Here is a 13704-nt window from a genome sequence, read left to right as displayed (position 1 = left end):
TAATAAGTGTTGCAATGTTAGGAAGTAGATTTCTGGACAAAGATTTGGTGTACCAGGAATCCTAGCAATGGGTTGGCATCCCTTAGAGATGCTGGGGAAGAAAGCAGGATGTGAAAGGAGAAGTTACTAGTGGGAAGATGGCAAGAGAGGATGGACCCAATGTTCAAGCCTGATGGCCAGGGTTTTCATCAGTACCATCACGGGTATTCTACATGCCTAGTGTGTATCTCGTGATGCTGCTTCTCAGCGCTGGTGGCTGCTTTAGCCGCCTCTTCTGTCTCTTCCCCACTGAATATGCAATAAGAAGTTGTATCTTCTTTACGCACAAATCAGGGTCCTCCTGGAGAAGTCATCCAGCCGCTGCCCATCCAGTCTTCCAAGAGGACCAGGCGAAACATTGACGCCAGCCAGCTGGTGGACGATGGAAATGCCGACAACTACATGGACTATGCAGATGGCATGGAGGAAATTTTTGGCTCGCTGAATTCCTTGAAACTGGAAATTGAGCAAATGAAGCATCCATTGGGCACTCAACATAACCCAGCGCGTACCTGCAAGGATCTGCAGCTCTGCCACCCCGATTTCCCAGACGGTGTGTCCCGGGACAGAGGGGGTGTGGGGAAAACACTGGGGGTTTCCCAGCTCCACACAGTGAATTCCAGCAAATGCAGGAAGAGAAGTAATTTGGGGAGTCCCTGGCCCTGGTGCCTCGTGAGGAATGTGGCTGATAAAGAAGGAATACATAGAGAAGAGCTGGACTAGATGATTGTTGTGGTTCCCTTCCAGCTGAAGTATTCTAGTCTCTTCTAAGAATGGGGATATATAATGCAAAAGAGCTATTCCTTTAAGGTGTCACAGTATTACGTGGGATCCGAACATAACCACTTTTCCAAAAAATGCATATAAATAGTCACCTATGAGAGAGAAGAAACACTCCTGGCAGGATGGTTGCTGAAGTGCCCGTCACCCTTCCTTCACAGTGCTGATTCTTTCTTCCCTTCTCTTCCCTCTCGTGCATCCAGGTGAATACTGGGTTGATCCTAACCAAGGATGTTCCAGGGACTCTTTCAAAGTTTACTGTAACTTCACAGCTGGTGGAGAGACTTGCATCTTCCCTGATAAGAAATCTGAAGGAGTAAGTCCATGCAACTTTATTTTTTCCCCTCTATATCACAGTGATAAGGTTGTTTCCTAATATGGATATTCTTAGAGTCAGTTTAAGGAGAATTGGACAATAGCAAGTAAGAATTAAAGATCCAGAATATTTCTTTGTTACGCAACGTTGCCTTCTGAAATAATAAGGGGTAGGTTTACAAAGAGAATTTCTTTGAGTAAGTCAGTTTTAAACCGTGGTTTGGGACAAGCCTTTGATGATTTCCCAGGCATAATAAATGCTAAAACCTTTTTTTTTTTTTACTTTGCTTTACAAAGGCAGCAGTGTCTGTTGGTGCAGGAACTGCAGCTCCTGTGAGCTTTGTTAACTCATTCCTTGCCTTCCCTCCTGCAGCCGTGCTGCCACTCCTCTGTCTGCGTGCATAAGCACCGCTGATTCCTCCGTCCTTACTGTGCCTTCAGGCAAGGAAGACACATATTTATCTCCTGTCATTTTTTTCTGGTGTTTCTTGTGGGTATTTGGTTGCCTAAATGGTTGCAAGTAGCCTCAGTGCTCTTCCTGGCACTGATGCACAAGGTTGATCAAGTTATTTTGTGTAATGATGTGCTTAGCTCAACCATGCTCATCATTTTTGTCCCGTGTCCATGTGCTCTGTTTTCTGGAGCTGCTCCCCCTGATGCCTTGGGACCAGCTCTTGCACTGGCCAAGCAGAAACTCCTGCAAAGCAGCCTGGGGGAGTGCTCTCAGTGTCCCAGTTGTGCTCCAGCTGGGTTAAGGTGCGGACAAAGCTGTTCGCTCCAGCGGAAGCCGTTTGCCTGCCGAACTTCATCCACCAGAAATATGTGCCAGCACAAGACAAATAACATGGAACATAAACCTTCCTTGAGTTTTTTTAGGGGTGTTTAAATAGGAGGTGGATTTCTCCTCCTTTGCATTAACTTGCCATGGCTCTCCTCAAAACGTTGACAGCTAAAAAAGCGGAGCCTGCCCGTGATCCGACTCCTGCCATGCTGACTCTGCAGGTGGCTCTTTGGCCCCGTCTCATCCACTGTGGAGGAGCTGCTTTTCTGGCAGCAGGCTGCGATGCTCCTCAAATGCAACTTGTGCTACACTTTTGCATTACATTCATAAATAAGAAAAACCTTCAGCCCGCTCTTTTTCCATGTAGAATAATGAAAACCGCTACCAGACCAGCATTAAGTATTGGCTGAGTGGTTTTATTATAAGGCACAGCAGAGTTTAAGCCATATCCCCTTTCACTCCATCCTTAATACAGCAGAAACACACTGACTCACTTTATGGTTCACATGGTTTATGGTTTCCTTTCCAGTAAGAAAGGAAAGGACGATCCCAAGGCGCCTGCATATACATTGGCTGTTGGTTTTGGAGAGATTTACAGCAGAAGCGAGGGAGCCTGTGGGAGGGTAAGGGAGCAGACGGCAGCCACGCTCCCTCCCGGTGCCCTGACTTAGAAAAAGTGATTCAGCTGCTTAGAAAGGGCTGCCGTAAAGGATGCTCTGGCAGCTCATTTCTTGTCAAGGTCACCTCCTGCGTCGCTCCAGGTAATGGGAGCTCCATCATGGGTGATGGTCCAGCACTGGCTGGAGAGGATGCGCTGCCTGTGCTGTACCTTGTTGCTGCACAAACACAGGAGGCAGGCAGAGGCTTTTCCTTCATCACGCTCTTTGCCCTTCCCAGCCCCACAGCATCTGGATTTGACGTTAGAGTGACGGCAGCCTCCTCCGTTATCGGCGTTGCTTTTCCACCCCAGCGCTCCCATGGAGATCAATGGATCTTTTACCATCGATGTTTCCTTTTCTCCCCCTCTATCTTCCCTTTGCTCTCTCCTGCCGATAGCCTGCACTGCTGGTTTTGCATCCAAGGGGCAGAGATCATTAGCCCTTAGCGAAGGAGGCCGGTGCCGAGGCAGCGCTGCGCACCCAGGGCAGCACCCGCCGTCCTGTTCTGCCTGGGAGGCTGCTGGCACCCCAGGGCTCTGCCGACTGCTCTTGTTACCCCTGTATAAAGGTTAAGAAAACATTTTAAAGGAAGCTGGACAGTTTCAATAAGACATGCAGACTCTGCTTGTGGAACTGAATGTAACTTTTTTTTTTTATTTCTTTTTTCTCTCTTTCCTCTTTGCCGTCCACAAACTAGGCTAGAATTACTTCTTGGCCAAAGGAAAACCCAGGCTCCTGGTTCAGTGAATTCAAGCGCGGTAAACTGGTAAGATGCATCTTGGTGCTTTCTGTTTTCTTTAACCCGTGTCATATTTTACAGAGTAAAATGGCTCGTTGGCCCAAAGAACAGCCTTCCACATGGTATAGTCAATACAAGCGGGGGTCTTTGGTAAGTGGCTAACCTCGGCCCTCTAGTCTGAATCAGAGCACGTCATCTGCTTTGGTATGGCCAGACCTGTTGCACTCTGCATGCTGGACTAATAACCATCATGAGTCGCAGTAAGAACATTTAAGGTGGAATACTGAAAAAGAAACAAAACCCAATGGGGACGCTTCCAGTCCACTTGACTGGAAACCCAGGAGCAGCTGACGAGCTTTCCCCTGCGTTGGAAGGGGACACGCTGATGTGCTGGGGGACCCTGCAGAGCTGGAGCTGCTGCAGGTCTGTCTCTGCAAAGCACGGCAGGAGCGCGGCATCCTGCAAGGAGGGCTGTTCCCGTCTCCTGAGTAGTTCCTATTATGGCAAGGGCAAACCGGGTGTCCCCGTGCTGCTCTCCCCCAGCACTTTAGCCTTATCCTGAGAGCTGAGACCCCAAACGTGATGCTTCAGCCTGGAGCCGGGCACGGTGCTGTCGCAGCCTGTGCTTGCTGGTACCCAGGCTGAGGTGGTGAATCTGCACAGCTCTGGTCTGGGGCAGGTTTTCCCCAAAGGATGCGTTTGGTCTCCCATGCTGGAGATGAGCCACATCAGGGGCTCCCACAGCACCCCCAGAGCCTGGGGGACATGAAGTTATTGGTTTAAAGGAAGATTTCAAGCCACGTGTGCTTGCCAAGCCTGGTGGGCAGGAGTTTGACTTAGTCAAAATTAAGGATTTATTTCAAGGGAGAACAACTGTCGTAAGGTCAAACAGTGTTTGATGTCAGGAAGCAAGCGAGGCAGGAACATGTGAAACAGAGGAAAAGCTCTGGTGTTTTGTCCTGTAACAGGTCATTCCTGTTGTGGATCGATGCTCCCACAGAGCCCGAGCCCTGGTCAGGGATGTCAGAGCAGCAGCTGATTAGTGTAAGCCAGGTCTCCTTAAGCAACAGAAATCTCCTGCGTGTGTATCAATTCTTGTAGGATTAGCGGGATGCGGATAATGAGCTCAGTCAAATCAGGAGAATTAGGGAAGAAGGAAATATTCAGCGGATAAAACCGAGCTGCCCCTGAAAGCAGGAGATGCTCTGACAAACCGTGCCGAGCTGCCTCGCGCAGTCACCCTCCCCCGGGGCCGAGGTTTCTTGCAGTGCCCCGAACTTCCACCTTAAAAGGCAAACAACAAAGAGAATCGCCGCGTTGTTTTCCTAAGCCGCATTTCATTGCCACTAAACGCGTTCGCTCTGATTCTGCCCACAAGAAGGATATGGCTTCTGCAGCTTTTCTGCATCATCGAGTAAGGCCACAAAGCCAAGGCTTCAGCCTCGTAGCTCCTTGGAGGGCAACTCCTCATAGCTTAATTACAGAGCACTTCATCAGTTAATATTACAACTACCTCCATTTCTCCATCTTCTCTGCTTTTTTTTTTCCTCAGTCTGTTTATCTGCAATGTTAGAGGCTGAATTGCCAACCTATAGCTTAGGGCCCTTTTTTTAAAGAAGAATTTCAGTGCTACTTGGAGCCCTTTGTTCCATCTTTCTGTGTTGCTATTTTCTTGCTTTTTTTACCTGTCCTGCATTTTCTGTTTGGAAAAAAGCCACCAGCACGTAGAAGACCTGCCTAAGCAAACCACAAATCTGTTAAACACACAAGTCATAAAAGTAAAGTTTGATTTTTAATTTTTTTTTTCTAAAAGTACCTCTCATTTTGCCCCAGTCAGTATTTAGAGCTTTGAGGCTGGTAAACTGGGGAGAGGTTTGCCTGGATCCAAGATTATTTGAAATCTGTGTGTAGGCAGGCAGGATGAATGAGTCCGAGTTCCCCTCTGGGTGCAGCGTTGCTCCTGCTACTCCCCGGAGAAAGTCCCTGGTGTCTTCCCACACCGCCCAAGCACGGTCTCCTGGGGGGCCTGAGCCCATGGGGATCCCCGGAGCTGAGGGTGAGATTTCCACGTGGCTGCTCAGCGCTGCTGAGAGCGCAGGCTGTTAACGTGGGGGGCTCGGTATGAATCCCGGTGCCTGCACGAGGTGTGCAACCGTGACGGCGCTCGCCTTTCTTCTGGGGATATCTCAAGTAAGAGGGACAGAGTGAATATGAAATACAAAGAAACCGTCTTGTTTTGATGTCTCTGCACCATCATTAATCAATGACACAGAGCACTTGGAGCTGATTCCGTACCATTTCTCACGATACAGCCAAACTGCATTTAGAGGGATAAAAGGGTTGCAGATGTTTTCTTCTGGACCCTGCTTTCCTTCTGTGTGTTACACACAATTCCCAGTAGCTCTAACAAGGCCTGCCACCCATCCTCTCCTGTTATCCTTCATAGCCATATGGCATCTGCCACAGGGAAATACTATCACAGAGAAAACAGGAAAGGATTGATTTTTGCAAATCCATGTTCCCGCGAGCAAGCCTTACGCACACAGCCGGTTCCCAGTGGCTCCAGTTGCAAAGCTGGGGCAGGGCTTCACGCAGTCTGCAGGGACAGAACAGCAGCCGAGAGCCCTTAACAAGCAGTCAGGCTCCCAAACCAAGCACCGATTTGAAATAAGAACAAATGAGAGGAATAAGAGAAGTGGGTCCTGCAGATCAGTAGCGCCACGTGTCACTGGGTGTGTGCCAAGTAGTTGGCGTTTTGGGTCCCTCTCCTTCCACGTCCTGGTGGTTTTCTGGTAGCTCTTCTCCTGGCATGTGTGGCACTCTCATGGTCAGTCATATTTAACTCTCAGGAGGACGGCGCAACGGTATCCCAGCAAGCGGTTGGTATATTTATTTATTTTTATTATCTTTTTATTCATTATTTTATTGTCTGGTTATGAATCTCTTCTACTGTTTGCAGTTTGCACCGATGTTTCATGGTACCTCGAAGAACACTGCGCTCTTTGTGTGCCTGTATTTTCCTCCTGGTCATTTCTAAAGAAACCCACTCTCCATAGAGGATAGCAATGAACAGCAGCTCTGGTAGCTTGGCCGTGGCTGGAGATGCCACCTGAAGTAAAGTTAGTTTATACGTGTAAACCAGCTGTCCCTCTGTGCTCTTGCTTCCTTGCTGGGGTACGAGAGAAAGTCCCAGAAAGTCCTGAATCCCCAAAGTGCTGGAGGTGGGTTTCAATAAACCGTGTTTTGCAGAAATATATTTCTAGACATGGTTCTCCTCCAAGGAGGAAAAGGAGCCTGATGTGCAGAACGGAGCAAATCCCTGTGCCAGCGCAGCTCTGTGTTTCATGACATGCCCTAAGGGCAGCAAAGGCATTTTTCCTTTAGCTGAGCGTAGCTTTGCCGACCAAGGCAGCACGAGCCCTTATCAGCAGGAACAGGATCGCTGCAGATTAAGAACAAAGATTGCTTACAAGCCAGCGTGTTGGTGCCCAGGAAAAACGAATGGGAAATACCCCAGTGTGTGCAAAACAAAATACCCACAGCAGTGAGAAAATCCTGTCAAATAGGACAGAGAAATAAAGCCCAAAACCCTTACAGAAATTTGCTTTCTCTCCTCTGTTTAAAAGCTGGAGAAGTATGCTCAGTATTGGCTTAAACTCGAGATGTACATCCCCAGGTTTGCTTAGCACTGCACCTGTTTGCAACCGGGGCTGAAATCCTCCTTTCCTTTCGCCTCCTGCCCTGCATTAGCTTTAATTTGTTTAGCTCACAACCAGCAAGAGAAATAAACTGCTCTCGGTAGCCATGCCCTGGCTGCAGGAGGACCAGAGCGTGGCAGGAGCAGTGCCTGCGCCCCGGTGGGGTGGCGAGACTGAGCCCCACACGCAGGATAATAAAGATGGGTGAGACTGGTGGTCCTCAGAGCCTGCCCAAACATGTTGCATTGCCCCTCACTGCCCAGTGTTTCCCTTTCCCCCCTTCTCGTAGCTCTCCTACGTGGATTCGGACGGGAACCCCATCGGAGTGGTGCAGATGACTTTCCTCCGGCTCCTGAGCGCTTCGGCCCACCAGAACATCACTTACAACTGCTACCAGTCCGTAGCCTGGCACGACGCCACCACCGACAGCTACGACAAGGCCATCCGTTTCCTGGGCTCCAACGACGAGGAGATGTCCTACGACAACAACCCCTACATCCGAGCCACCCTCGACGGCTGCGCGGTACGTGGGCAGAGCTGGTCTCGGCCAGCCCCTGCTAAAGGGGTCGCTGCTGGAGGTGTCCGTCCCCCTCCCCTGGTTGTCCAGCCGCGTCTGCCTCGGAGCAAATTGCCTCCAAATTCCGTGTGCCTGTTGAGGTAGTTGCCTTGAGGATTGTCCCCATCATGGGAAACATTGAGCTTGTTCCTCCCTATGCTGGGAATACATGATTCCACTCAAGGTCAGGCGAAGCTGCAGCACCTCTAGAAAACAGATTAATGTGCTTTATTCTGGTTGTGCATAAAGGGGGGGACCTGCCTAAAACCACCAGTTGCTTTTAAATGTCGCCCTTGCCTTTGCTTTTACTCTGTTTAATCACACAGGGTGAGGCAAGCCATGACACCCGCTTGCATATGAGTTTTGCAGGCTTTGTTGATAATTTTTTAACTGCTTCCAGGAAATCGTGGAGGCAAAGCATTAAGGGTTTGGCATTGGGTTGGTTGGGCTCTTTCTGCAGCGTGCCAGGAGGGCTCTGGGCTGTGCTGGGCGCGGGGGCGCATCGCCGCATCGCCCCAAGGCTGGCTGCAGCGCCCGGCTCCAGCCCAGCATCCCCTGAGGTGCCAGAGGAGCCCCAGCACGGCGCTTCGGTTTGCTCTGTGCTCACAGGGCCCGGCTCCTCACAGGAGCTGCCTGTGCCCTTGGGAAAGGACAAGCCAAAGCAAGGCCTGACTCCCTGTAGCAAAATGAGATGATGCTACAGGGCGCGGGAGACAGAGGTTTGCATCTCTGCTCCCATTTCAAATGTGGCTTTTAGCATCTTTCTCTCGAGCTCTCTCCCCCATGACTTTTTTGCCCAAGGCGCAGAAGCAGGCGTGACGCTGCAGCCCTCCTCTCCCAGCACCGCCCGCGCCGCTCTTCGCCTTCGCTTTGGCCATGAGCAACAGCCAGAGTTTCCAAAAGGGCCCAACATCCTCCCTTTGCTTCTGCCTCCTTCTGTTGGATGCCCGATTCGGGACTGAGCTCTGAAAAATCTGCCCTCAGGAGCTAAAAATTTGGCAAAGCAGGAGCTGCTTGCATTTATTTAGAGACCCAGCTTGCTGGTGCAAAAGCGTGCGTAATTCTCGCCCTCTGCAACTGCAGTGTTTGAAGCCCATGGGAGGGAAAGATTGAGATGTTTGACAGAAAAAGCCCTCCACATAATTTGAGATGAAAGCGGTTGCGTTCTGGCACATGCACGTGTTTTACTGTAGGAGCAACGGGGAAAATCAGATTAGAATCACTTCTTCTTTTAACACTCTTGCAGAGAGGGAAAGGGCATCCATCCTGCTTCTGGAAACACTCAGAAGCCGCGCGGGGAAGTTTATCCTCAAGTACTTCATATCTCCTGCTAACATAACGTGGCCTCGGTAGAAAGCGCCCTCCCCTCCCTTTCCTTTCCTAAGTCTCAGGGATGCTGTACGGTCACACGTTACACATTTTAAGGTAGATGTGCCTGATGAAAACCCTTTTGGTTTAAGTGGTTTGGCTCAGGAGCCCTGCGTTCCTCTCCCTAACGAGGGATATTTGCATGGAAAGCTCCCTCGAGCTTATTTGCTTGGTTGCTTCTTACAGGCGGCTGTTAGCACAGCCCGTCTCGGTGTTGCAAATAAATGACTGTGGCAAGAGCTAAAGCCGTGGGAGCAACAGGCGCCCGCGGCGTGGGAGCACCAGGAGAGGCTGAGTGAGCCCCGGTGCGATGGTGGGGCACAGAGACGTCGTCTCCTGGCTCAGAGCTTCGGGCACCACTTCCAAACTGGTGTGCCCCAGTCCTTCCTCTCTGCTAGGGACGTTCCTGCAGGCTGTAAAAAGGAGATAAAATATGCTAGGGGAGCTTATTGCAGCCTTGCAGGAAGAGGCTCTGCATCTCCTGTGTTCCTGTACCGTCTCTGGTACCCTGGTAGGACATCCTCCCCAAACTACAAGCAGGGTATTTGCGATTGAGTCCTACGTGTGGAAAAATGAGGTGGTGCTGCCCGACACGGCACCGCTGCCGGGGTCCGGGGAGGGCCCACGCTCCGGCCGTGAGGGAGGCTGCTGCAGCCGGCACCGGCGGGTCTCCAGGGCTGACGCCTGGGCCGTTACTTGAATGTGGTTTTTTCCTGATCTTACAGCCCTTTCTCAGTAGCTGTGATATAGCGTATTCTTCTGAGACAAACAAATTAAAGGGTAAGGTAGAGCCAAAAGCTGCTCCATAAATTCACTTGTTTGTGCAGCTTTGTATGCCCTCGGGTGCACTTCTGCTCCTCTAATAATTATTTATATTTCGGAAATAACTCTATGGCTACCAGGCACGATAAAAAGACAACATCACCTTGCGAATTCCATCAAACTTTAAATGTGATCTTTTCAGTAGCGCTCGGATAATAGTCAAACTAATATATTCAAATTAAATCGCTCGAATTTGCTCAACAACCCATGCGTGTCCTCAGGGAGGCAAAACAACTATACCACAGCCACAACAATTTTACCAGGCTCCTGAGCCAGCTCTGAGATGTGCTGACAGCGGAGTTAGTGTCTTTTGATCTACGTGGCAGCAGCTTCTTCTGCTCCGAAGTCTGGGCTAGGGATGGTCATCTCCCAGGGGGTTGCTCAGTGGTCATCGTCCCACCTGAGAGCACGTTTGCTAAATCCTCAGGGCAAGGATGAGTTTGGGTGCTGGGTGCCTCTAATTCAGCCCAGAAAATGCCTGGGCAAGTTCATCGCTATATTCCCAGCTTGACCAGTGAATGCTTATTCACGATAACTTGCTGCTTGTTGGGTTGGAGGCATCATCAGAGCTCCTCTCTCTCCCTCTTCTCCCCATCAGGCAAAGAAGGGCTATCAGAAGACTATCCTGGAAATCAACACACCCAAAGTAGAGCAAGTACCTATAGTCGACATCATGTTCAATGACTTCGGAGAAGCGTCACAGAAATTTGGATTCGAGGTGGGACCAGCTTGCTTCATGGGCTAAGAGCCACCTGAAAACTAGTCTCCAAATGAGCAACCTCGTAACCTCATTGCGCCATTTAATTAATTAAAAAAAAAAAAAAGAAAAAGATAAGAAAAAAAGAATTCCTTGTCACATGCACGTTCTGAAACTGGACAGCGATGGGTTATTTTTTTCCGTTTTGTTTTGTTCCTCGTTTCGCCCGATTTCCTCCGCGCCCCCGCGCCCACACCCACCCGACCGCCGACCCAGAGGACCGTTCCCGCGACAGACGCAGAGTCGCATGACCGACCGCCGCACGCGTGGCCCGGAGACCTGTCCCCGCGCTGCCGCCCCCGCTGCTCCCACCGCTGCTGCTCCACAGCCACCGAGCAGACCCCGCCGCCATCAAAGACGACGACTTCTCGCAACGAAGCAATACCGAGCACTTGTCTATACATTAGTGTGTGTTTGTTTCTAAGGAAAAAATGGAAAAAACTTGAAACTCCTGCGTTCGGCTTGACGTTGAAGTCCCGGCTCCAATCCAAACCCTGCCGAAGCTCATCGGAGGCGTTTTGTTGACTTCCATGAGATTTGGATCGGCTCTAGCAAGCAGAGGTCATGGCCATTTCCAGAATTTTTAGGATCTCTATTGAATCGTGTAATTCTACATTTTACAAAAATCTCACCCCGTGAATTTGATAGCTAAAAGTCACACTGGGCATCTCTCTGCCATGTATTAAAGGTGCTTATATTTTTGTATGTTTGTAAGTAAATATTTGTATTGTATATTATTTTAAATGTTTAAATGTTTTCTGGCTTCAAAACATGCATGTGACCTTGTCTGTACTAAAACCACCCTCTCTCCCACCACCATCCCAGCCAAGCATCCACCTGGGAACGAAGACGGCCAGCTCACGTCCCCACTGCTCCCGCCTCCTCCCAACGCCAAGCCTGGATCCGGCGGGGCTTGGAGTTACGCCCAGGCATGAGTCTTTGCAGGATGGGGGCCCAATGAGTGTCAAACCAGCCCCCTGAGCCACAGATGCCTTTTTGGAATGATTTGCTTCAAAATAAGGAAATGAAAGCCACCTTTTAACAAGATTTCTACGCATCCCTGATCTAAAAGCAGGATCTGCTTTGAGTCTCTGCCTTTTTATACACTTGCTTACCTTAACGTACGTGTTTTTAAATTAATTCTTCTTTCTTTTTTCCTTCAGCATTCTTTTAAAATAATAATAATAATAATAAAAAAATCCATTCCCAGTGGCAAATTGCCGTGGCAGGGGAAATCCACTTGTCCTCTCTGAATATAAAGTGTATAAAAAAAAACCAAACAAACAAAAAAAAAGGTGCTTTTTATTTTTATGTGTCTCTCTGTGGTGCTATCTATTTGAATGACTCATACAACACTGGTGATACCCTGCCATTGGCCAATTTCCCACCAGCCTTTGCTTTTTAGCCACTTCCAACACTGCAGGCTTTTGCTACGGCCTTTGATTATAAATGCATGCCACCTTCATATTTGTTGTGTAGAAGACCCTCTCCTTTCCTTCATTGTATTGCGGTAGCTTATGCGGTCCATGTAGAAACAGTATTAAATTTGCTTACGTCTTTTTTTTATTTTTCTTCCCCCCCTCCGCCCCGCAAGAATATCCGTGCATTTTACGCGGTGGTGACCGTACCAGGTTGTGCTCAGTCGCCGAATGTTTGTGGTGCTAATTTATGTCTTTGGTGGACGTCCTGACGTGATGCTGAAGCCGTGTGGGCGCCTGCCCGCCCAGCGCTCCCGGGAGTCTGTGGTTTTCCTGGTCTTCCCATGGTGGCTCTGCCAGGATGGCTTTTTTTTTTCCCTTTTGTTCCACGCAGCATTTTCAGCTCGCAACCTGCTGACACCATCTTCTTTTTCCATTTGTCTGTTTGTTTTCTCCCTGGCCGTTTTCCTTGTTTAGATCTCTCAGCTGGAAAATAGATGTTGCAGGGTGGGGTTTTCTTTTTATTATTATTTGGCCTGGAGTATTACAGCAACGCTTGAGCCAAGGGGGGTCTTTCACCGTAAAGGAAAAGATATCACATTTACTGTGAAGAAAAGCCTATATATGATGTCTTTTCCCCCCTCCTTCCCAAGCAGAGATCAGCAGCAGCCGAGGAAAGGAGGCGAAGCTGTGCTGGAGGGAGCGGCGATGCCGCGCGGTGCTTTTCGGTCTGGGAGAGCCGTGTCCATCCGTCTCCCTTCTGTTGTGTTCTCTTGTAATTTTTTTTTCCCCACTTGAGGTGGGGGGAAAAAAAAAAAGGTGCTACCCTAAAACCTGCAGACTCCGGCAGCAAAGCAGTGAAAAGGAGTATATAATAATATATAGGAGACTTCAGCTTCTCAGTCACCTTGGTAAGAGCCTTGTCCAGGAACAGTGGGAAGGTCAGAAAAGGTTGCACATTCCTCTCTGCAACAGATAAGCCATATATTGATGTATGTACACACGTGTGCGTCTGTCTAGGTCATGTGATTCTGTTATAAATTTTCATCAAGGGAGCTTTTTTCTTTTATTTTTCCTTTTATTTCTTTGCTTTAAGAAAAAAAAAAAATCCTCTGTTGAATTCCACAGTGTTGTAATTGTACTGAGCTCCAAACTGTTCCGATTTCCCCGGACCACTTAGCTACAGTATATTGCAATAAAATTACTACTTGTATTTGCAGACATTCTTTTTGTGTAATTTTATTTCCCTCCTCCCTTAATATATATGACTTGAACAAATGTTGATAAGAAAAATAAAACCTATGGAAAAAAATTTTAGTACATAAGGCCCTTTTTAAAATATAGTGTCAAATGACATATTGTACATTTCTTCAAAGTCCAATAAACATGTCATAAAATTTAAGTGTAATGCCCATAAGAGCTATTTTTAAATATTTTAAACCTGTGTAATAAAGGAATAAATGTAATAGATTTTTTCAATAAATCAAGTTTACTGTTTCCACCTAAACCAACGTGATGTGAATCTCTTCTTGAAGTTGATTGCAGCGTGATTTCCCCATGACCCCTCTGCTCGGTGGAGCCTGAAGAGTTCATCAGAGGAGCAGTGAAAGCGCTTAAAGGTAATATATACTGTCAAACAATAAACCAAACCCATCAGAGAGAGAACTCCCAGGCCTGGAATCTTTTTTTTTTTTCCCTCAGTGAGAAACTTGGATCAACCCAACACTGCAAAAATCCAACCCAAGGATTTCAGTTGCCGGGACTTGGATGTG

The 13704-nt window shown here is 48.6% G+C and overlaps 1 protein-coding gene across 2 annotated transcripts in view; it reads left to right on the top strand.

Annotated features, from left to right (window-relative positions):
• Positions 1-13151, top strand: part of COL5A1 (collagen type V alpha 1 chain) — a 159959-nt gene extending 146808 nt beyond the window's left edge. The window contains exons 62-66 of one of the 2 annotated variants that reach the window (XM_064468953.1): positions 334-592; positions 1023-1135; positions 3395-3463; positions 7301-7534; positions 10356-13151. In XM_064468953.1, coding sequence (XP_064325023.1) covers positions 334-592; positions 1023-1135; positions 3395-3463; positions 7301-7534; positions 10356-10502 — 822 coding nt within the window. In that variant the 3' untranslated portion in view covers positions 10503-13151. Of the gene's footprint in view, positions 1-333; positions 593-1022; positions 1136-3271; positions 3341-3394; positions 3464-7300; positions 7535-10355 lie in introns of both variants that reach the window. The other variant, XM_064468952.1, reaches the window with a different exon arrangement.
• Positions 13152-13704: the final 553 nt, after the last annotated feature.

This window comes from Phalacrocorax carbo, chromosome 18 (genome assembly GCF_963921805.1).
Source record: "Phalacrocorax carbo chromosome 18, bPhaCar2.1, whole genome shotgun sequence".
Classification (NCBI taxonomy): domain Eukaryota; kingdom Metazoa; phylum Chordata; class Aves; order Suliformes; family Phalacrocoracidae; genus Phalacrocorax; species Phalacrocorax carbo.
This window is presented reverse-complemented; position numbering and strand designations above follow the sequence as displayed.